This window comes from Acanthochromis polyacanthus, chromosome 14 (genome assembly GCF_021347895.1).
Source record: "Acanthochromis polyacanthus isolate Apoly-LR-REF ecotype Palm Island chromosome 14, KAUST_Apoly_ChrSc, whole genome shotgun sequence".
In the NCBI taxonomy this organism is placed as follows: Eukaryota; Metazoa; Chordata; class Actinopteri; family Pomacentridae; genus Acanthochromis; species Acanthochromis polyacanthus.
Window position 1 is genome coordinate 4,526,799 of NC_067126.1, and position 24,936 is coordinate 4,551,734.

Consider the following 24,936-nt stretch of genomic DNA (forward strand, 5'->3'; position numbering starts at 1 on the left):
TGGAGCAAAAGCAACCTTAAAGTGATGAAAAGTGATCACAGTGAGAATCCCAGTGATCAAAATGGACACCAAATGTCCCAGATGTGACAGAAAATGACCAAAAACAACCACAAAGAAACAAAAAATTAACAATATGAGACACAAAATAACCAAAATGGGCTAAAAAATACCCACAAAAAGATAAAATTGCCACATAGACTGAACATGACAAAAATATGACACTGAATGTGCAAAATGTGGCAGAAAAACAAACTAGATGGAGCAAAAACAACCATAAAAAGACACAGAATTAACAATATGAGACACAATATGGGCGAAAAGGTGACAAAATGGCAGCAAAGTGATGAAAAATGACTAAAATCAGACAGGAAATGTTCCAAATGTGACACAAAACAAACTAGATGGAGCAAAAACAACCATTAAGAGACAAAATCGCAACAAAGTGGTGAAAAATCACTTAAATTATACACTGAATGTCTCAAAAGTAGCAGAAAATGACCAAAAACAAACATATAGGGATGAAAAATGACCACAAAGAGAGAAAATGGCAGCAAAGTGATGAAATTGACTAAAATCAGACACTAAATGTTCAAAATGGAGTAAAAACCCTCATAAAGAGACATAAAATGGCCACAATGAGACACAAAATGGATCAGAAAAAGACAAAATGGCAGCAAAGTGATGAGAAATGACTGTCCTCCATTAGTTCCCTCTAACTGGTATGACATCACTAACATCACCTGGTGTGATTCTCTGTCTATAAAACAGAAATGTTTGTAATTCTGCTTTTATGTGACTTGGTACTGAAATCAAGCGGTCCTCGTCCAGTTCTTTCTGCGTTAACTCGGTAACTTTCCACTCAGCCCCGGTTCCTCGTGGATCCTCCTTTCGTCACATTTTCTGCTCAGCTGAAACATAAACATCCAGTTTGTCTAAACTGAGCGAGGATCGCTTTCAGAGCTTTTGTTTTAACACGTTGAGCAATCGTCGCCCACGACTCTTAACCTCTGGCAGCTGACTCTGTGCTGACTCACCTCGCTGTTACTAAACCTTAATGTGGGTCATGGAGAGCTGCTCTGACTCATCCTGATCTCTGATTCTGTTTCTTTTCTCCCTCCTCAGGAAGAAGGTCTCTGACGGCAATGAAGTGGTTAAATCCAACCCGTCGAAGCGCCACCGGGATCGGCTGAACGGGGAGCTGGACCGGCTCATGGACCTGCTGCCGTTCGACGAGGACGTTCGCTCCCGGCTGGACAAACTGTCGGTGCTTCGCCTCAGCGTCGGATACCTGAGGGTCAAGAGCTTCTTCAAAGGTGAGGAACCGACTGTAAGGTCTGTTAAAAAACAAATGAGAGGATGATGAGCCCGTCCACCAGCCCCATCCTCTCAACATTAGTTCTACAGTTTGAAAGGTCTGTAGAAACACGTTGGACATGTTTATTCTGGGTTACAACCAAACTGTGGCACAAAACAACCACAAACAGGTGAAAAACAACCAAAATGTGACGCAAAATGATCACAGAAAGACATAAAATCACATAAATCTGTTGCAAAACGACAACAAAAGTACACAAAGCAGCTGAAATGTGACGCAAAACAACCACAGACGATGTGGACGGGCAAAAATATGATGTGAAACAGTCAAAAAAGACACAAAATGATCAGAAATACATGAAAAAGAACCAAAATACGATGCAAAATGACCACAGAAAGATGAAAAATTACATAGATCACACAGAGGCTAATGCTATCGCTAAGAAGCTAGCTGTGCCTGTTAGCTTGCAGAGCATCTAGCATCGTTCTAAAGTCAGATGAACTTTAACAGTCTGCTGATATTGTTAGGCTAGTGCTATTGCTGAGAGGCTAGCACAAATGTCTAAAACATAATCAGGACATTAGCTGCTTTCACAGAGGCTAATGCTACGCTAACAGTTAGCAGCTAAGTCAGGAGGCAGCCGCAGATTAACCTGAAACAGAGTGTAGAAAGCTAATAATGCTTAAGATCTGGACTGTAGTGGCTAATAAAAGTGATAGAACAGTGGAAGATGAACAAAACAGGGAAGACAAACTTATTGATCACAGGAAAACGTAAATAATATAATATTTCTGTGCAGCAAAGATGGGGTTTAGAGTTATAGTTTTCAGACTTTAGTTTTGCTGCTTCAGAGTTTTATCTCATAGTGGCAGCAGAGAAGCCTCCAGACGTGGAGTTTGATGAAGGAGGAAGTGGACGGAGGTGTTAGAGACGTCCTGACAGCAGGAATGACAAGAACGAAGGAATGTGGTTTTAGGAAGCGACACATCCTCGTAGCCTCGCTCCACCCTGCAGCCGTCTGAAAACACTCTGAGCTTTACTGGAAGTGGAACCTGACGAGTCATGTCTGAGCTAATTAAATGCTGAGTCAAGCTTTCATCGCTGCTTCTTAAAAGTTTATAGACACAAAGTTTATTCAGCTCACCTTCATCAGGTTCAGACAGTTTGGAGCCGAGGCTGGTAAACGTTTATTTAACTATAAACTGTTGGCATTTTGTCCTTTGGTGCTCATTTTATGTCTTTTTGTGTCTCATCATGTTAATTTGAATCATTTTGCAACTTTTTATTGCTGTTTTTGTGTGAATTTGATCATTTTGTGGCACATTTGGGACATTTTGTGTCAGATTTTAGTCATTTTGCTCCTATTTATGGTTGTTTTTGTTCCATTTTTGTCATTTTGTGGCACATTTGGGACATTTTGTGTCAGATTTTAGTCATTTTGCTCCTATTTATGGTTGTTTTTGTTCCATTTTTGTCATTTTGTGGCACATTTGGGACATTTTGTGTCAGATTTTAGTCATTTTGCTCCTATTTGTGGTTGTTTTTGTTCCATTTTTGTCATTTTGTGGCACATTTGGGACATTTTGTGTCTGATTTTAGTCATTTTGCTCCTATTTATGGTTGTTTTTGTTCCATTTTTGTCATTTTGTGGCACATTTGGGACATTTTGTGTCAGATTTGAGTCATTTTGCTCCTCTTTATGGTTGTTTTTGTTCAGTTTTTGTCGTTTTGTGGCACATTTGGGACATTTTGTGTCAGATTTTAGTCATTTTGCATCTCTTTATGGTTGTTTTTGTTCAGTTCTTGTCGTTTTGTGGCACATTTGGGACATTTTGTGTCAGATTTTAGTCATTTTGCTCCTGTTTGTGCCCATTGTGTCTTCTTGTGGTCATTTTACATCTTATTTATGAGTCGTAATGTTAATTTATGGTCATTTTGCATCTCTTTATGACTGTTTCTGACCAAAATTCCCTCATTTACAGTTGAATTTGGGACATTTTGTATCTGAATTTAATCATATTGTATCTTTTTTTAACATTACACATTTTTGTTGGGGTTTTTTCTTCTGTTTTGATGTTTTTTTGTCCAGTATTTTTATGTTGTGTCTCTTTATGGTTGTTTTAATACTAATTTAGTGTCATATGTGGGACATGTTCTGGCTATTTTTTGTGATTTTGCATCTTTTTGTTGTTTCCAGTTTTGTCTCTGTGGTCGTTTTGCTTATTTTTAGTGTTTTATATTGGTCATCTTTTTTGTCTTAGTGGTCATTTCTGTCCCAGTTTGGTCATTTTGTGTCACATTTGGGACATTTTGTGTCCTATTTTAGTGATTTTGCCTCTTGTTGTTTCCATTTTGTCTCTTTTGGTGAGTTTTAGTCCTGTATTAGGTGTTTGTGTCTCATAATGTTAATTAGTGGTCGTTTTGGATCTGTTTTTGGATGTTATTGTTCCTTTTTCATGATTTTGTGTCTGATATAATTAATTTTACATCTCTTTATGGTCATTTTTGCATCTTTTTATGTTTTTTTTTGCTCCATTTGGGACATTTTGTGTCAGATTTTCGTCATCTTGTTGTTGTTGGTGTGTCTCTTTGTGAGAATTTCACATCTTCTTTTTGTCTCATATTGATAATTTTAATAATTTTGTTGCCATTTTACATGTCTTTTTGAGTGTTTCTGTCCAGTTTTGGTTGTTTTGTGTCAAATGTGGTTCATTTTCTGTCTGATTTTACTCACTTTGCATTCATTTGCGGTTGTTTTTGGCCTGATTTGGTTGTTTTCTGGCACATTTGGGACATTTAGTGACAGATTTTCATCATTTCACATATTTTTTGTGTCTCATAATGCTAATTTTGCATTTTTTTGTTGTCATTTTGCATCTCTCTATGGTTGTATCGTACCTGTCTGGGCCTTTTGTGTCACATCTTGGACATTTTGCGTGTCTTTTCTGTATTCTTAGCATCATTTTTCTAGCTCAGACATCAGTTTTTACTCTTCGTTGACTCCATCAGGATCCTCATTATTGCCGCTGAGTGTTTGAACATGTGAAACGCTGATTGTAAGGAAAGGAAAAGAGACGTAGAACTGTAGCTTCTTATCGCCTCATCGCTGTATGAATGGAGGCGTTACATTCCAGCACCGCCTCTCCTCGTAGCCTTTCTCCTACTTTAGCAGAGACGACCTGCAGCGTTACAACATCCTGTAATCATTTCAGATAAATGGCTTTTACCGTTAAATATTTACCTCCAGCCACAGTCACATTACAGACGGAAAGAATATTATTCATCCATCATTACACCTCAGAAAACTGCGTTTAAACCACCTGCTTTATAAAATACGCATCTTTTTGTGGTGACTTTACACTTTTTTTGTGCTGATTTTATGTCTTTTGTTAGCCTAGCCGCGCTAGACAACCCACGCAACGAATTTAATTCTCTGCCAGGGTGGGTCTAGTTACCCTCCATAAGGCTCGACGCTGGATTCTCCTAAAACTGGCCGGACCAATCACCATGAAGTGTAGAGTCAGAAGGCGGGCGTAACGAAGTGACTACAGAGGCGTGACGATTCTGACAGAAACAACCGGCGCACAATAAACAGTTATCTTTGGACTCGGCTTTGGCCACAGCCCTTAAAGATTTGAAGCTAAAATTCAACTTGAAAGATAAACAAAGGACGGCACTGAAGTGTTTCACTGAGAAGAAAGACGTATTTGGACCAGTTGGCTCCGCTGGTTGGGAAGCTAATGGGACTTAGCCACAATCCGCCGGTGCTGTCGGAACCACGTCAGCCTATTCGTTGCGTTGATTGGTTGTATACCTACCCAATTGCTGCAGAGGGATTTGATAGACAACCTTTTAGCCCGCCTCCCTCCCTGTCGAGCTTCCCTTGACCCTTGTGCCGTCAGAAACATGGGTGTAGCATGGCTAGGCTAGTCTTTTGTGGTAATTTTACATCTTTTTGTGATAAATTGGCCTCTTTTGTATTGATTTTTTAAATCTTTTTGTGGTGATTTGCGCCTTTTTGTGGTGGTTTAACATCTTTTTGTGGTGCTTTTGTGCCTGTTTGTGGTGATTATGCATTCTTTTGTGATTATTTTACCTTTTTTTGATAGTTTGGTCTTTTTTCTGGTGATTTTGTGAGTTTTTGAACTCCCAATGACATTATTACAACAGACTGGATGCAGAACAGATGCACAAATTCATAGGATTTTTGAAAATATAACTTGTCATGATGCTTTTGCATCTTTTTCTAGTCATTTCTCATGTTTTTGTGGTGATTTTGAGTGGTTTTAGTTGATTTTACAGCTTGTTTTGCTGATTTTGTGTGTTTTCGTGCCAATTTTGCAATTTCTTGTGATAGTTTGGCAGTTTTACATGTTTTTCTACTACTACTGAAGCGATAAAACAGACTGGGAGCAGAGCAGCTGCACAGATTCATAAGACTTCTGAAAATCAACTGATCGTCCTGCCCAAGTACTAAAACAAAACACACCTAATATTGATTTAAAGATGAAAAAACACAAAATAAAACAAAGGAATTAACATTTAGAGATGAACTAAATGAGCTTCGATTGGCTGGAAACCATTTATGTTGCTCAAACTTTATGTCCATTTTTAACAATATTTTGCATAAATTCTGCAAACTTCCCGTCTAGAAAGGCTGTAGTTCTGCAGTCAGGTTGTTTTCTGGACAGGTGTGATGAATTTCCAGCCTTCATTAGACGACAGCACGCTCAGAAACGATGTGATATCTTCATCTAGAGACGTTTCACACGTTCCAAACCTCCTGTCAGGACCAGATCGGGTTCCAAACAGCTGCTGGTTTGTTATTATTATTATTTTTATTAAAAAGGGATCACATGGCAGCAGGCTGAGGCTATTAAAAGCTGCTGTTAAAGTGTTGGTGAAGGGATTCATCTCCTGCTGTAGCTGCAGTTTACTAAAATAACATGGTTATTCACCGTTACAAGACGTTTCTGTTGGTTAATTTGTCATTTTCTGCCTGAAGTCTGGGTTTAAATGACTCACAGGAAGTAGTTTCCTGATCAGAGAAGCAGATTTAACTCAACATTGATTATTGACTCAAAGTTAAACGGAACACAGAAGACAAATTAACAAAAATCACTACAATGGCTCAATTTATCAACTAGAAACTATAAAAATCATCACAGCTTTAACTTTTTCAGAGTCCTTCAACTACACATCTGCTGCTACATCACAATAATGACACAAATCTGCGGTAAAAATCATATTATTTTGTCAAAATCACAGGTTTTCTACATGTCTCATTCAAAAATTTCACCCAAAATAAAACGAGATTCTGTAAAAATTAAAAAATTCTGAGCAATGTCACTGTTTTTTTAACCCAAACCTACTTAAAATCACTATATTTCATCAAAATCACTTTATTTCACATATCTACTTTTAAAAAAATATTGAAAATAAAGCTGTTACTTGAGCCAGATTTTGTAAAAATCAAAAAATTCAGAGCTTTTTGATGCAACCATGAAGTTATTAGTGACTCAGCTACAAGCAAATACAGTGAACCTGTAACTTTACAGTCAAACATGATTAAAAAACATACATTTTTAATATCGCTTACGGTTTTGATCTGATTTTATTTGCAGTTTGTATCTAAATTAAAGGGTTTTTAAAATATTTTCACCATTTTAAATACAGTGAACCTGTAACTTCACAGTCAAACATGCTAAAAATACAGATTTTTTTTCAAATTATTCACAATTTAAACCTGTTTTGTTTCAGTTAAAATCTAAATTAATAATAAATATGCACATTTTTTTTCTGTACAATTATATTTTTTATCAATTTAAATATCATAACATCTAAACTGAAGCTCTAACACTAGATCTGATCTGTAACTGGCCAGATCTTTTTTTAAAAGTGTGAAGCTTTCAGTTTAAAGGTGTTAATTTTCCCGGTGTGAGGAGGAGAATCAGCCCCGTCTTGTTTCTTTCCCGTCTATCTGAGCGCTGATCTGAGGACGGTCCTCGGGGTCCTTCCAGTCAAAACAGCTTCTAGCCGGGACATGCCCAGAGCCAGATAAGGACCAACCAGCGCTGGAGACATGAAACCAAGGCAGATTGGAGCTCCGATAGTCGTCGCGTGACTTCTCCGGCTTCTCGCTGACATATTTCTGAGGGATTGAAAACATCCAGCGCCTGTTAACAATCACAGCAGCGTGGTGACGGCGCTTTGCTCCAGTTTGGTGTTTCTGAGGTCCAAACACGTGACGCAGGAAGAGAGCAGCTCCGAGGTTTGCTGTCCAGTAATAACAAAAACGATGAGAAGAGTCCACTTTCACTCTGTCGTGAGAAACCAGCAACTGCCGGGAGACAGATTTAATCATGTTTTCAGCTTTTTTTTCTCCGTTCTGCTCAGAAAAACCACATCCACGCTGCCTCTCCTGCTCCCTGTCTGACGTTTAGGCTCTCTGTTTGTTTACCAACTCAACCAGAATCAGCTGTCAGGAAACAATTCACAATTTCTCTCATTTCATTTCTCCGTCATGACTTGCAGATGTAGAAACATCATTTTCTACTAATGTTAGAGCCTCAATACGACCAAAGTTTTGCATATTTTTTCCATTTTCAAGGGACATTTTTGGACACTTTTGAGTCTTTCTGAACAGATTTCAGGTCAAAGTATCCAACAAACTAGATCCTTGTCTTGCCATAGTTACCAAAACATCAGATTCTACTGATGTTAGAGCCTCAAACGTTGGTGAAATGTTGACCAAAGACTGTATTTTAGTAGAAGTATGGATCCATCCTTAGATATATACACTTGCAGGAACCTTTTGGGGCCACAATACAACCAAAGTTTTGTATGTTTTTTTCCATTTTCAAGGGACATTTTTGGACACTTTTGACTCTTCCTAGAAAGATATCCGATCAAAATATCCAAAAAGCCGGTTTTTGTCTTGTCATATATTCCAAAACATCACATTCTACTGATGTTAGAACCTCTAAAGTTAGTGAAACATCAACCAAAGACTGTATTTTAGTAGAAACATGGATCCATCATAGAGAAACACTCACAGGAACTCTATGGAGACACTATACCACTCTGGATTTACACTTTTTGTCTTTTCTAAGCATCAATAATTGTTCATTCTTGTCATTTTTGGACACATGAGTAATTCTGGATAAAGTTAGAGTAATTTCGGACAAATTTTGAGACAGTTTTGTCCAAAATGATTTCATATGTGTCCAAAATGAGTCAGAAATTGACCAAAATAACTTAATTTTGTCCAGAACTACTCAAAAACAGTCCAAAATAACTTAAATCTTGCGCAAAATGACTCAAAAATGGTCCAAACGGATTAATATTTGCGTTTTGGTATGGCAAAATATCTAAAAACTGAAGCCTTCTGTTGTTGTACTCACCAAACATCAGATTCTACTGATGTTAGAGCGTCTAAAGTTGGTGAAACATCGACCAAAGACTGTATTTTAGTAGAACTATGGATCCATCCATAGATATACAGTCACAGGAACTTTATAGAGACACTAGACCAGCTTGGATTGAATGTTTTACACTTTTTGTCTTTTCTAAGCATCAATAATTGTTCATTCTTGCCATTTTTTGACAAAAATGAGTAATTATGGATGACGTTTGAGTCATTTTGGACATTTTTTTTGCCATTTTGGACAGGGTTTCAACTCTCTGAATTTTTGTCATGTGACTTTTTATTGCACCCAAGTCATTAGATCTTTATGGTTGCATAAAAAAAAAGCTCAATTTTTTTTAGTTTTTTACAGAGTCTGGTTCAAGTAAAGGGTTTTATTTTTAGCATTTCTAAAAATAGACCGCAAATATGGAGATTTTGTATTGCAATATCACAATTTTAGGTAGATTTGGACCGGACTGCTTGCAGTTCAGCCAAAATATTCTCTGAATTTTTTCCATGTCATCTTTGGTCACAGATAGATCAGTTGTGGATCCTCGGTTGTGCTAAGATACACAGAATTTTTAGTTTTTTACAGAATCTGGCTACTGCAGATGGTTAATTTTAGACCAAATTTTAAACAAGACGTAGAATAAAGTAAGAAATATTCTGATTTTTAGCTTAGATTTGGTTAATTTTCCTGATGATACTGAGAGTCACACATGATTAGTTGGAGGATCTTTAAAAGTTGAAACCATTTCTCCTGTTTTTACAGTTTCTTGCTGTGATAAATGGTGGAATTGTAGTGATTTTTTTTTCCTTTTTAAACAATGAAATGCCTTTCAAAGCTGGTTTTGGGGTTCTGAGGCTTAAATAAAAGTTCGATTTAAGAAAGAAATGTTTGTATTTCCAGACTTGAAGCGTTCATCTTCTTCTACCAGCAGCCATCGACATCCCAGCAGCTGTTATCTGATTGGCTAAATTTAGAAATGTTGCTGTCAAACTCGGTATTCCTGCCTCGGCCGTGGTTTTTCGGCTGACCGTCTGGATGTGGATAAGCATCGTTTTCTGCTTTGTTTTTCCTCTGTTGGGCCTCCCAGCAGATAGAACCGACCCAGAAATAGCAGCGAGTGTTGATTAGAAGAGCAGATCCCCTCCAGACCCAGCAGTCTGAATAATCACTGTTTATTTTACTTCTGGCATCTTCACAGGCGGCTGATGGACGGGTTAAGGACTGTACGGCTGTTCTTGATGTAAATATAGATGGAGATGAGCTTTAATCAGGCAAATATGATCTGAATAAAAGCCAGAAGTCCTGATTGGATGTAACCCAGTTAGGACGGCGCTCATTGGACTCTGAGGTGTTTTGTTAACAGAAGACAGAAGAAGAGAAGCAGCGAAACATTGCTGTAAATTCTTCTTATCAGAGACTGTGAATGGAGATGTTTACGTTGAGTTTTTACTGAAATCTAAAGTCCTGAACCTCAATGGAAGCAGATGTTCGCTGAAGAAAGACAGAAACCTTTCTAGGTTTTGCCTTGTTTAGCACCATAAATTTGTTCACAATGATTTAGCTTTGCCCAAAATAGTCAAAAAAAAGTCTAAAATAATCCAAAACTTGTCCAAAATTGTCCAAATTAACTTAAAATCAGTCCAAGTTGCTCAAAAATGGTCCAAAATCACTCCAATTGTGTTCAAAACTATAACTTAACACCTGTTCAAAAATGACGTAATGACCTGTTCTGAAATAACTTAAAGCCGGTCCGAGTTACTTTAAAATTGTCCAAAACCACTCTAATTTTGTCCAAAACTGCTAAAAAAAATGCCTAGAACAACTTAAAATCTGTTCAAGATGAGTCAGCATTTGTCTAATATATTTTAAAATCTGCCCAATTTACAAACAAAATTGGCCAAAATGGCAAAAATGTGTGCAAAATCACTCCAATTTTGTCCCAAACTGCACAAAACAGTGTAAAATAACTCACTCCCTGTCCAAAATTAGTTAGAAATTGTCTAAAATAACTTAAAATCTGTCCAAGTTACATAAGAATTGTCTAAAATCAGTCCAATTTTGTCCAAAACTACTCACAAGCAGTTGAAAATAATTTAAAACATCACCAAAATTAGTCAGCAATTGTCCAAAGTAACTCAAAATCAGCCCAGTTACACAAAAATTGTCCAAAATCACTCATATAACTTAAAACCTGTCCAAAATGAGTCAGAAATTGTCCAAATTAACTTAAATTGGTCCAGATTATAACAAAATTGTCCAAAATCACTCCAGCTTTGTCCAAACCTACTCAAAAACAATCCAAAATAACTTAAATTGGTCCAAATTATATAACAAAATTGTCCAAAATGACTTCAATTTTTTTCCAAACCTACTCAAAAACAATCCAAAACAACTTAAAACCAGTCCACGTTGCACTAAAGTTGTACAAAATGACAAAGTCACTCCAATTATGTCCAAACCTACTCAAAACAGTCCAGAATAACATAAATCTGGTGCAAAATGACTCAAATGACTAAAATGATCCAAATGGATTGATATTGATGTTTCCTTACAGCTAAAAACAGAACCTTGTCATGACAAAGTTGATCAGATTCTACTGAAGTTAGAGCCTCAAAGGTTGGTGAAATGTTGATGAAAGTGTTTAGTGGAAGTATGGACCCATCCATAGATATATACACTTACAGGAACTTTATGGGGCCATAATACGACCAAAGTTTTGCACGTTTTTCCGTTTTTAAGGGACCTTTTGGACACTTTTAACTCTTTCTGGACAGATTTCAGATCCTTATCTTGCCGTATTGTCCCAAACATCAGATTCTACTGATGTTAGAGCCTCAATAGTTGGAGAAATGTTGACTAAAGTCTGTATTTTACTCATATTCAGTATTTTTGGTGTTTTTTAAGCCTCTAGCAGCATTTTCAGACCTCTGTTTTCCATCCAAAGCTCCTCCTTTTCCCTCTTTTCCCTTAAAAACCTGGTGCTGGCTGCCTCTTCCCCCTTAAACGGGGGAGGTAAATGAGGACGTTAATGAGCGGTCTGATTGGAGGACGAACCCGGATGACCCGACTCATTGGCCGCCGTCGGTGGAGCGCTGCCCTTTCCTGCACATCTGCGTGAGAACACAGATCTCTGTACTGGATCTACTGGAACTAAATGTTTTCAAATCAAGATAATATTCCCCTATGCATTGCTGGCATGCTTTATTCTCTGAGGCTGGCGGACCTCCAGGCCGTGACAGCATTTCCTTTTTCTCCCTCCGAGCTCCACCACCACAGGCTTTGAAGTCGGCTCGGTTCTTCAGCTTCTTCTGGTTTGTTTTTCATTGTTTGATCTGCACTCTAACCCTCCTCTGAAATGCAGGACTCTGGCCGGTTTCTGTCTGAGGTTTGGCCTCCCTTGGTGTCTCGCTGTTTTCCTGATTAGTCACAAGAAGAAGTGTGTCATAGTTCACTGGAGTTCACCTAATTAGCTCTTGTTGAAAAGATGCCTCGTTCCCTGAGTGACGGAGATGTTTGTCTGGACTGAGTTTGGAACACAGAACTTCAGTTTGATGCTAAAACTGGGTTTCTACTGGTGTACAATTCCACTTTAACCTGAAAAAGAGGTCAGAAGTATTAAAGGAAGCTTTAGAAAGCCTGTTAAATGTTCTTATTTTGTTCTCTGTGTGTTTAAACTCACTTGGGGTTTGTATTTTCTGCTGTAGAGCTCATTTTATCAAATACTAATCATGATTTAGGCAAATTTTTAAAACCCTTGGCTCACTATTTAAATAAAATCGCCTGGTTTCAGGTAAATATGACATTAAAACACCTTATTTTGCTCTATAGAGCCCATTTAATTGAATATTAATCACATTTTTAGCTTTCCACAGTTAAATAAATATGATAAATAGTGACATCTAAAATCCTCGACTCGTAGACAACAATATATGTCGATAAAATCACCTGGTTTCAGGTAAATCTGGCCTTAAAACACTTTTGTTCAGTAAATGATGGAGACTAGAAGCTTCTCTGTGCACAGCTGTAGATGAGAGCCGTTCAGGGAACATCTGTAAACTGCAACTATAAGTAAATATTTAACAAGTCCAGTTTTATTCATCTTTAGCCTCAAGGAAATGCTCTGAATTCAGGTGATCATTTAATTCAGTTTGCAGATAATAAGCCTGAAAAAGAGGTCAGAAGTATTAGAGGAAGCTGTAGAAAGCCTGTAAAATGTTTTTCTTTTGTTCTCTCTCAGGTGAATCTGACATTTATACTCCTTATTTACTCTCCAGTTGCTGATGGAAGAAGCTTCTCTGTGCACAGCTGCAACGTGAGGCGTTCAGGGAACATCTGGAAATTGTATCAGTTCGATTTCCAGCAAGTGCAGCATTTTGGGTGCAGTTTTTCTCGTAAAATCACAGAAAAAATTTTTAAAAATTAATGAACATGTTTCCTGTTAAAACTGTAAATAATGACACTTTGTTCTTTCTTTTACAACCTGCAACAAATAAGATTATTTTACTGATATTTGTCGTTTTTTGGGAAAAAAATTATTGAAAAATGATACATAATTATTAAACTCTTTCACAGATTTCCCCTGTTTTGTCTAATCACAAATAATAAGTAGAGAAATTACAAAAATGTATATTAATTTGCAATTGCAGATAATATCTCATAAAATGATTTTAATTTTAATATTGACTGTTAAAAATATTTTATGCAAATAATAATTTATTCTTCTTCAGTTTGTGATGGTAAATTAAAGTTGTTAAACTGCAGATAATATCTCATAAAATCACATAAAATTTATTTTAATGTTGACTATTAAAAATAAATAAATGGATAATTTTTTAAAAAGGCCAAAACTGTAAATAATGTCCTCATCAAAAATCTTTATTTTTACAAATAATAACTAATTATTTTACAGTTTATGATCATAAAGTTGTGAAATTGCAGATATTACATAAAATTTATTTCAGTGTTGACTGTTATAAATATATGAATAAGTAAATAGATAAATGAGTAAACAGAACTGTAAATAATGTTCAGATCAAAAATCTATTTTTACAAATAATAATTAATTCTTTTACAGTTTGTAAATAGATAAAATTTGACAATTTCATTTAAATTGGCTAAAAATATTAATATTTCACAGATATTTGTTGGTATTTTCACAATTTTTCCAGTTTTTTTTCCATGTATTTCCTATAAGAGTTAAATCTAAGTATTAAAACTCCACTATGAAGTGAATCAAACTAAGAGATCCTGGTTTTTTCTGTTCGAATCTGTCTCTGTGCCGTCAGAGTGCAGATGTATAAAAATGGATCTGGTCTGGAGGAAGTCTGTAATTTAGCAGCTCTGGATGAACCGAAAGTTTTATATCTGCTGCAGACTTTTTCATTTAGGTGCAGCAGCGCATAATTTAGCTGCAGCCGACTTATTTCACCGCATCTTCTGGTGGTGAATAATGCATTTTAAACAGTTCCCTTTTTAGACTTCAGTCGTTTCTGAGCACAGGATGCAGGGAAATGGGAAGAAAAGTCCGAAAAGATAGATGTTTAGACGACGGTACGACACGGAATAAAAAGTTAAATCCTAAAAATTCAATCCTAAAAGTTATATCCTGGATGTTTAGATGACAGTACGACAGGGAATAAAAGTTAAATCCTAAAAATTCAACCCTAAAAGTTATATCCTGGATGTTTAGTCGACGGTACGACACGGAATAAAAGTTAAATCCTAAAAATTCAACCCTAAAAGTTATATCCTGGATGTTTAGACGACGGTACGACACGGAATAAAAGTTAAATCCTAAAAATTCAACCCTAAAAGTTATATCCTGGATGTTTAGACGACGGTACGACACGGGATAAAAGTTAAATCCTAAAAATTCAACCCTAAAAGTTATATCCTGGATGTTTAGACGACGGTACGACACGGGATAAAAGTTAAATCCTAAAAATTCAACCCTAAAAGTTATATCCTGGATGTTTAGACGACGGTACGACACGGGATAAAAGTTAAATCCTAAAAATTCAACCCTAAAAGTTATATCCTGGATGTTTAGATGACGGTACGACACGGGATAAAAGTTAAATCCTAAAAATTCAACCCTAAAAGTTATATCCTGGATGTTTAGAAGACGGTACGACACGGAATAAAAGTTAAATCCTAAAAATTCAACCCTAAAAGTTATATCCTGGATGTTTAGACGACGGTACGACACGGAATAAAAGTTAAATCCTAAAAATTCAACCCTAAAAGTTATATCCTGGATGTTTAGTCGACGATACGACACGACAGAGAGGAAAATAACAACAAATATCTGCTAAATAATGAGATTTTCAGCAGATTTAAATACAGTTTTACAGTGATTTCATGGTCACACACTGTAAAAAAAATTTATTTGTAAAAATGCAGAATGTGGATGTTTTCTTTGTTTTACACCTAAAATGTAATTAATGATTTCTTTTTCCTGTGATTTCACCAGTTATGTATAATTTTACAAGACGGGAAAACATGTTAAATAACAGTTTTAAAAGTATTTACATTCTTCAGTCTTTTGTATACTTTTTTTTATTTACAGCTGATTTAAATACAGTAAAAATAGTGGAATTGTTTGGCCTTTACTGGTAGACTAACATGTAAAGTAATACTTAAACACAAACAAACAAACTCCTCTTTACGCTAGCAGAAGAAGATCAGGATAACCCAGATATCTGGACGTTCAGCATCTGGTTCTCTGTGTTTATCTCAACAAGTACAAATTAATTATGATTTTTTTTTTTTAATCTCTGTTTGATATATTTAATGTTTCTGTCATTTTGTGCTCTTAAAAGTAGAAAAACCTCCAGGAAGCTTCAAACTCAAAATGGATTCTATCGGAACCAGGGCAGCAGAAATGAATCCAGTTTCAACCTTTTATCATTATTATTATTATTAATAGTTAACAAATAGGCAGCTAACAGTTAACTAGAAGTAATAAAATACGTGTACGTAAAGAATTAAATGATTAGTCTAAACCACTAAATAGGTTAAAGTAATATATGAGCTAATAGCTTTAGCGAGAACGTTACTTGGATCTATTTAGTAGTTTAGTATGTAGAAAAATAATCACTTAAATGCTAGCTAAATAAGCTAAATGAGCTAAAAAGAAATACTAAACTAACTCTTTATTGCTTTTAGCTAATTATTCTTCGCATTCAGCTAACTATTAATTACTTTTAACTTTTTTTTACATTTAACTATTATTTACTTTTAGCTAACTATTACTTTTAAGCAGTCATATATTGCTTTAAGCCAATTATTTGTTATGTTTAGCAAACTATGTGTTATGTTTAGCGAACTATTTATTACTTTTAGCTAAGTATTTATTACTTTTAACTATTTGTTTTGTTTAGCTAACTATTTATTAAAATAGCTGCTATTTATTACTTTTAGCTAACTATTTTGTACTTTTAACTAATTTCTTTTTATGTTAAGCCACCTCTTTATTACTTGTAAGTCCATTTTGTTAATTTCGCGAACTGTTTATTACTTTTAGCCAACCATTTATGACATTTAACTAACTAATTAGTGCTTGCAGCTAACTTCTTGTTACGCTAAGCTAACTCTGAATTGCTTTAAGCTAAATAGCTGTTATGTTTAGGTAGCTATATATTACTTTTAGCTGCTATTACTATTTATTTCTTTTAGCTAAATATTTGTTATGCTTAGCTAAGTTTTTAGCACTTTTAGCTAACTTCTTTTTACGTTTAGCAAACTATTTATTACATCTAGCTTACTCTTTGTGACATTTTGCTGACTATTGCAACTATTTCTTTCTTTCTGAAAGAATAGTAGTTGTGTGGTTGAATCAGTAGTTTTGTGTTCAGGTCGTTGTGTCTGAGTATAAAATTTGGTTTGAATGTTGAGGAGGAGGAGCGTTCAGCTTCCTTCCTCCTTGAAGGATTTGTGTGACGGCCCGGTCTGGCGGGTGGAGGCCACATCCTGGGGTTTTCCTGTAGCTCCGAGCAGATGAGGGAAGTCGGCCTCGGCTCCAAACCCCCCTGACCTCTGTGCCGATGCAGGAGTTTGTGTTTCATGTGTGAATGCGGATGTGCAGCTGATCGCTTTTCCAGCCATGAGGAAATCTGTTTCTGGCTGCAGAACAACAATCGAAGCTCCACTAGAGACAGAAGGCTGATTGTGCTGCACTTTAAAGATCATTTATTGACCCGCGACGATCAATCGATCAGTTGTCAGCGATTAGAATACCCGCTTGACTCCAGTTTAACTCATATATAGCTTAGAGTTCATAGGATTAAAGGAATTCAGTATTTTTTTAAATGAATCTGTCAAATAATTGCAGTAAAAGCCACAATTGATGACGTGAGCTGCAAAAACTAAACTGAACGTGATGCAAAATTAAAGAAAAATGGTTCCAAAGTAACGCAAAACATCTTAAGTGAAGCTTTAAAGAAATCTTGTAAACCATTTTGGTGCAATTTTAGACAATTTTAACCATTTCTGTGCAATTCTTGATTATTTTGGGGCAAATGTAATAATTTTTGGACCATTTTTGGACAGATTTTAACAGTTGCTTTGTATACTTCTTTACTAACAACCAGAAAATTGATGCAGAATGAAAGAAAAATGATTGCTAAGTGACGGAAAACAATTTAAAGTGAAGCTTAAATGACCACAAAGACACCAGAGCTGCAACTATTAATACATTATTGAAGTAATTAATCAGTAATCGGTGATTTTTAAAATAAAAATGGTCTAAATTCTGTCATTTTAGATTCCTAAATATGAATATTTTGAGCTTCTTTCCTGTTCTATGATAGTAAACTGAATATATTTGGACAAAACTTGACATTTTTCACCATTTTTTCCACATTTTAGAGACTGAAAAGGTAGTAAATTAATCCAAAAAATAATCAACAATGGAAAAATGATTAGTTGCCGTCATTAAACCAAACTCTACTCAAAAAAGCTCAAATTTAGTGCCAGAATATCTATGGATAAATCCTGATTTTTAGCTCCAGATTTGGTCGCCTCCAGAAGATTTTAGAATCAGGATGAATTTCTGTCAGATTGGTTCTTTTTTTTTGTATGAAAATGGACAAATTCTGTGATTTTTAGCTTCTTAAATGTGAATATTTTGAGTTTCTTTCTTCCTCTATGACAGTAAACTGAATATCTTTGGATAAAATTGGACATTTTTTGCCATTTCTTCCACATTTTAGAGACCAAACAGTTATTAAATTAATCAACAAGTGAAATAACGACTAGTTTAAGCCCTAAAATGAACTTTTTAACCAAACTCTATTCAAAAAGGTAGTGTCTACAGATACGGACCCGTACCCGTAGCCTGTGGCCTACGGATACGGCACTTTCCATTTGCCAGACAGATACGGACCCGTACGCGAGTCTCGCGAGTCAAGAAGCTGCTAACCACTGCAAACTGTTGAAAGGTAAGCTAAGGTTAGGGTTAGTGTTAGGGTCCGTACCTGTAGTACCGATGCTACAGGTCCGTACCACTAGCGTCTACCGGGAGTCACGTGACCAGATCTCGCGTATCTGATTGGCAAATGGCAAGTGCCGTATCCGTAGTCCAAAGGCTACGGGTACGGGTCCGTACCTCTAGCGACAACCATTCAAAAAAGTTCCAATTTAAAGCCAGTCGGAGAACTTTAATGAATAAATCCGGATTTTTAGCTCCAGATTTGGTTGCCTCCAGCAGATTTTAGATGATTTTCTGTTAAATCAGGGTTTCTATTTTATATAAGAAACAGTCTAAATTCTGTGATTTTAGCTGCTGAAATGTGAGTACTTTCAGTTTCTTTGTTTTTCTGTGCCTAAACTGAATATCCTTCGATAAAATTGGACGTTTTTCACCGTTTTCTCAGAGCAAACAGGTGTTAGATTAACCTTCAGATCGTGTTTCTTAAATAAACTGCAGTTATCCGCCTCCACTTGTCTTCCTTGGAGAACAAAGGCTGTTAAGACAAAAGCTAAAGGATGACGACGAGCTTGGCTTGTTTTCTCTGTGATGAACACCAGCAGCAGGTCTGTCTTCCATTGTTTGCTTTGGGTTTGTTGGTTCTGCTCGGCGTGTCGGATCACGTTCAGCAGCTTCACGTTCTACGGAGGAAACTCGGGGATTTCTGAATTCTCTGCTGCAAGTCTGAATACGACACAAATACAAGCACAAGTTTCTGCTGTTGGAAACTTGAAACCTGAGTTTGTGGAGCAACTTGAAGTTTAAACCCTCAGTTAGTGGCTTATTTTATGGTCTAATGTTCTGTTTTTAATGTAGAACGACGTTTTACATCCTGGATCATTGTCAGTTCAGACTAAAAGACAACTTCTGAACAATTTTTGGACAGTTTTAGACCATTTTTGCCATTTCTGGACTGATTTTAAAAGAAATTTCTGACAGTTCTTGACTCATTTGGGAAGAATTTAGTCATTTTTGCCCATTTTTGTGTGATGTTGCCATTTTTGAACAGATTTTTTAAAAAATGTGTACAGTTCTTGATGAATTTGGGAAAAAGTTTAGTCATTTTGTACAAATTTAGACAATTTTTAGACTGATTTTAGCTCTTTCTTTTGGACAGCTGTTGACTTCTTTTAATTGTAGTTTTTTTTTAACAGTTCTTGATTCATTTTGTGAAAACTGGGTAATTTTTGACCTCAGTTCTTGACCAATTTTATTCTTGGTTCTTTAGATTATTATTTTTTTGGTCATTTTTGTCCTGACTAATTTGGGGGATTTTTGATTTTAGCAACATTTTTTGTACAGTCCTTTTTGGGTTTTTGACCATTTTTGTTTGATTTTAGACAACTTTTGGACTGTTATCATCTTTGTACAGTTCTTGACACATTTTGAAAATTGTATAATATTTGAAATGATTTTATCTTTCTTTTTAACATTTCTTCACTCATTCAGGAAAAACTGTCTTTTTTTTTACCACTTCTGTGCGATTTTAGACAATTTTTTGTTATCTTTGGATTGATCGAATGATTTTAACCATTTTTGTTCTGTTCATTTTGAAGAAATGTTGTCATTTTTGATAATTTTTGTTTGGTTTTAGATGATTTTTGCCATTTTTGCACTGATCAAAACAATATTATACAGTTGTTGACTCATTTTGAAACAAAAAATTTGATTTTTGACCAGTTTTTATGTAATTTTAACTGATTTTTGTGGTGGTTCTTGACTCACTTTAGAAAAATGGAGTATTTGATGACCATTTTTGCATCATTTTAGACAATTTTTGAACTAATTTTAGCAATTTTTTGACAGTTCTTGACTGACTTTGGGAAAATGTAGTTTTTAACCATTAGTGTGGGATTTTTGACAACTTTGGTCTTTTTTTATTTTAGACATTTTTTTCTACAGGTCTTGTTTATTTTGGAAAAATATAGTACTTATTGCAGTTTTTCTGTGATTTGAGACCATTTAGGACATTTTTGTATGACTCTTGTCTTATTGTGAAATAATTCCGTCATTTTTTTTTACAATTTAAACGTTTTTGTTGGTTTTGTACCGATTTGACTAATTTGGGGAAAGTGTCGTAGTTTTTGACTGTTTTGTGTGATTTTAGACAATCTTTGCCATTTTTAGACAGATTTTTTTTTTAAATTAGTTCTTGACTAATTTGGGGGAAAACAGACATTTTGTACAGTTTTAGACCGTTTTTGCCATTTTTGGACCAATTTTAGCTCTTCTTCTGACAGTTCTTGACTCATTTTAGAGAAGTTTTGTCATTTTTAATGCAGATATGAATTATTTTTGTGCTGTTCTTGACTAATTTGGGAAATGTAATAGTTTTGGACCATTTTGTGTGGTTTTGGACCGTTTTTGAAAGTTTTTGACTGATTTTAACCATTTTTCTGAAAGTTCTTGACTCATTCCAGAATAAAAACATGTTTTTTTTTAACTATTTTTGAATGATTTTGGACATTTTTTGTTATTTTGTTACTGATTTTAATTATCTTTTGTTCTTTTCTTGATTAATTTGGGAACATATAGCAGTTTTTAAACATTTTTATGTGATTTTAGACATTTTTTTTTGACATTTATGAACCGCTTTAAAGATTTTTTTTTCCAGTTCTTGACTCATTTTGGAAAAATACATTCATCTTGACCTTTTTAGTGTGATTTTAGAGACTTCATTTTGGAGCAGTTTTAAGTTATTTTGGACACAGAATAGTTTTTTTTATCAGATCTTAATGATTTATTGGCTCCAACAGCCAATTATTAATGATTTCTTGACAAAATCTCCAAACTTTCATCAGTGTTGTGTCTCCATAAAGTTCCTGTTAGTGTATATGTGGATGGATCCATATTGTGTCTTTTAAACCAGTTTTTTAGGTTCAGAGGTTTGATATTTGATGAATCCTCGCAGCTCGACTCAAATCATTCATCACAGAGTCACTGAACCTTCTACAGGTCAGAGAAAACACGGTAACTGTTTTTTTTACAGCGCAGACTCAGTTTGGCTTTTCCCCGTCAGATAAAGAATAAATCCAGGAGGTAGAATGTGAGACGACCTCGGTGTGTCTGCAGGCCAGAAGCAGAATGTGAAGCCGTCATCATGTGACTCCATAAAAGATTCTTTATTCTGTCCTAAAGTTTATCTTTCTTCCTCCAAAACAAACTCAGTCTGTCTCTGATTTCTGCTCCTCAGCCATCCTAGGTCAGTTTGCTTTACGAAGAACGACAAAAGACGGAAGTTATCTCAGTAGAAATGCAGGATTGTGCATTTTGTGTGTTTATTTTACTGAAAGTGGTTAAAATGTTGATTTTTGAGTGCAGATTTCAGCAGATTTCTGTCATTGTGTTGTTTTAAAGACTGTTTTTGTTGAATATAAAACTGATTTAAAGAGGAAAAGCTTGTTCTTAAGCTCTGCAGGTTTCTAAATCTTCTGCTTTTTCTGTATTTTATCGTGGATTTTGTGTAAATGAGGCTGCTGTTGATGCATTTCAAAGCTGTTTTTTTATTTTCCTGCTCAGAAACTGATTTACACCATTTATAAATGCTTTATTTCTGTTCTTGCTTTCTGTAAGAGTTTTTAATGCAAACATTTTCCTCTTGAGCTGAACAGGAGGAACAGCGCCTCCCTGTGGTGCAGCTTCTTCTGTTCATGGATTTCCTCTTTTTAAATCAGCCATGTTCTCATTAATATAAAGAATAATCAATTAAAACTGTTTATAAATGTTGTTTTGGACCCTGGTTTCCTTTTTAAAAGTTATTTTGGACCGCATATTTACTGTGGATTTCTGACAATTTTTCAAAGTTCTTTATTTTTGATCATTTTTGTGTGGTTTTTGCCACTTCTGGACAGATTCTAACCCAAAATATTGTCATTTTATACACTTTGTATGTGGTTTTTGATCAGTTTTGCCATTTTCAAAGTAATTTTAACCGTTTTTTGGACAGTTCTTGACCAATTTAGGGAAAATATACTAGTTTTTGACCATTTTTGTCATTTTTATACACATTAACTTGACCAATACAGACTAATTTGGGAAAATGGAGTAATTTTCCTAAACACTGTCCAATATAGACTCTTTTTTGGACAGATTTCCATCATTTTGTCTTATTTTTAACCGTTTCTGACTCAGGTTTTGGATTATTTTGGACCAGTTTTTGTCATGTTGGGGACTTTTTGAGTAATTTTGGACGGACTTTTGTCATTTCTAACATAATTTTCAGTCATTTTTGACAGATTTTTCTCGTTTTTGGACACTTCTTCCTTATTCAGGACAAGTTTCAGCATGTTTGGGATGGGCTTCTGTCATTTTTGGACAGTTCTTGACTCATTGTAGTGATTTTAATCCATTTTTGGACTGATTTTAATGATGTTTTTTACTGTCTTTTGACATTTTTGAAGGATTGAGTAGTTTTTGACCATTTTTTGTGTGATTTTAGACAATTTCTGGACATTTTAAATTTTTTTTTAACAGTTCTTGACTAAGGCCCTGTTTACACGAGGACGCTTGCAGGTAAAAACGTCAAAATATTTCAACAAAACACCCTATCGTTTATACGAGGACGGCGTTTTTGGGGCTTGAAAACGCAAAAATTTGAAACCGGCCTCCAGAGTGGAAAAGTAGAAAACTTTCCGTCTAAACAGCAAAACGCAAAACTTTGCCGAGATCTGACCACGTCGCGTACGCGATTACGTGACATACGTGCTTTGGTTTGCCGGCCGGTACAAGGATGTAAACAAAGATGTGTGATTATTTCCATCCTTTGTACCTTCAAGCAACTCTGGCAGCTCTATGTACACTACAGGAGTCGTACCAACAAACGTACAGAATCTGTACAGATTCCATTCATGAACATTTACCGCGGCGGAGATCCAAAAGGGAGACAGTACGCATGCGCGTAGACATGGCAGAGTTTTATCACAGCGCCACCCAGCTGCCTGGCATGCATATCCAATCGAATTCCACACACTATAGAGTCACCGTATATACGCAGATTTCCTTCAAAACCGCTCGTCTAAACGTGAAATGACAAGACGCCACTTTTGCGTTTTCTGTTAAGATGGTCCTCATATAAACGTAGTGTGTGATTTTAGACTATTTTTGCCATTTTTGGACTAATTTTAATAATTTTTTTGGACAGCTCTTGACTAATTTTGGAAACTGGAGAAGATTTTCCAAACACTGTCCGGTACAGACGATATTTAAAACAGATTTCTGTCATTTTGACTCATTCTGAACGGTTCTTAAATCAGGGTTTTGTGTTATTTCAGACCATTTTGTGTCATTTTGGAGACTTTCTGAGTCCTTTTGGACAGACTTTTGTCATTTTTGAATAATTGTCAGATAACATGTGGAAGCTTTTTATCACTTTAAAATGTGATCAGTGAGCTTTAATGATGTTAAAAAAGCTGATTTCTCGTCTGTTTTCTTTTTATATTTGCAGCCACCGTGAAAAACAATCAGAGCAGTTTGAGTTTTTCTGGTCAGAACGGGAACAACGTGGACAACGGGACGTTTTCTGAAGGAGATCTGCTGCTGCAGGTACGAGCCGGAAACACCTGGAAATAAACCACTCTGTTCTGTTCTATTCTATTCTATTCTATTCTATTCTATTCTATTCTATTCTGTGTTGTTTTATTAAATCACCCAAAAGTACAGAGTACAAAAGTACAAAAATGTCAGTGGTTTTTCTTTCAATTTCAGGAATCTGACTCTGAACTTCTTATTGGCTATTTTCTCTGCAGTTTTTCTGTATTTTGTCTGTAGTTCTTTCTGCAGTTAATCTGTATTTTTCTGTATTTTTTCTGTAGTTCTTTCTGCAGTTTTCTGTATTTTTTCTGTAGTTCTTTCTGCAGTTTTTCTGTAGTTCTTTCTGCAGTTTTTCTGTATTTTTTCTGTAGTTCTTTCTGCAGTTTTTCTGTATTTTTTCTGCAGTTTTTCTGTATTTTTTCTGTATTTTTTCTACAGTTTTTCTGTATTTTTTCTACAGTTTTTCTGCAGTTTTTCTGTATTTTTTCTGTACTTCTTTCTGCAGTTTTTCTGCATTTTTTCTGTATTTTTTGCAGTGTTTCTGTATTTTTTCTGTAGTTCTTTCTACAATATTTCTGTATTTTTTCTGTAGTTCTTTCTGCAGTTTTTCTGTATTTTTCTGTAGTTCTTTCTGCAGTTTTTCTGTATTTTTTTCTGGATTCTTTCTGCAGTTTTTCCTGTATTTTTTCTGTATTTTTTCTACAGTTTTTCTGTATTTTTTCTGTAGTTCTTTCTGCAGTTTTTCTGTATTTTTTCTGTACTTCTTTCTGCAGTTTTTCTGTATTTTTTCTGTATTTTTCTGCAGTTTTTCTGCAGTATTTCTGTATTTTTCTGTAGTTCTTTCTGCAGTTTTTCTGTATTTTTTCTGTAGTTCTTTCTGCAGTTTTTCTGTATTTTTTTCTGTATTCTTTCTGCAGTTTTTCTGTATTTTTTCTGTATTTTTTCTACAGTTTTTCTGTATTTTTTCTGTAGTTCTTTCTGCAGTTTTTCTGTATTTTTTGTGTACTTCTTTCTGCAGTTTTTCTGTATTTTTTCTGTAGTTCTTTCTGCAGTTTTTCTGTATTTTTTCTGTATTTTTTCTACAGTTTTTCTGTATTTTTTCTGTAGTTCTTTCTGCAGTTTTTCTGTATTTTTTCTGTACTTCTTTCTGCAGTTTTTCTGTATTTTTCTGTAGTTCTTTCTGCAGTTTTTCTGTATTTTTTCTG

The 24,936-nt window shown here is 35.2% G+C and overlaps 1 protein-coding gene across 2 annotated transcripts in view; it reads left to right on the forward strand.

Moving 5' to 3' along the window:
* The window catches only part of LOC110967255 (aryl hydrocarbon receptor-like), a 56,741-nt gene that overhangs the window by 15,613 nt on the left and 16,192 nt on the right, over positions 1–24,936 (forward strand). For both annotated transcript variants that reach the window (XR_007946666.1, XM_051959016.1), the window contains exons 2-3: positions 1,123–1,313; positions 23,646–23,743. Coding sequence is in view for 1 of the 2 variants with exons in the window: in XM_051959016.1 (XP_051814976.1) it covers positions 1,123–1,313; positions 23,646–23,743 (289 nt within the window). In the remaining variant the exon portion in view is untranslated. The remainder of the gene's footprint in view (positions 1–1,122; positions 1,314–23,645; positions 23,744–24,936) is intronic.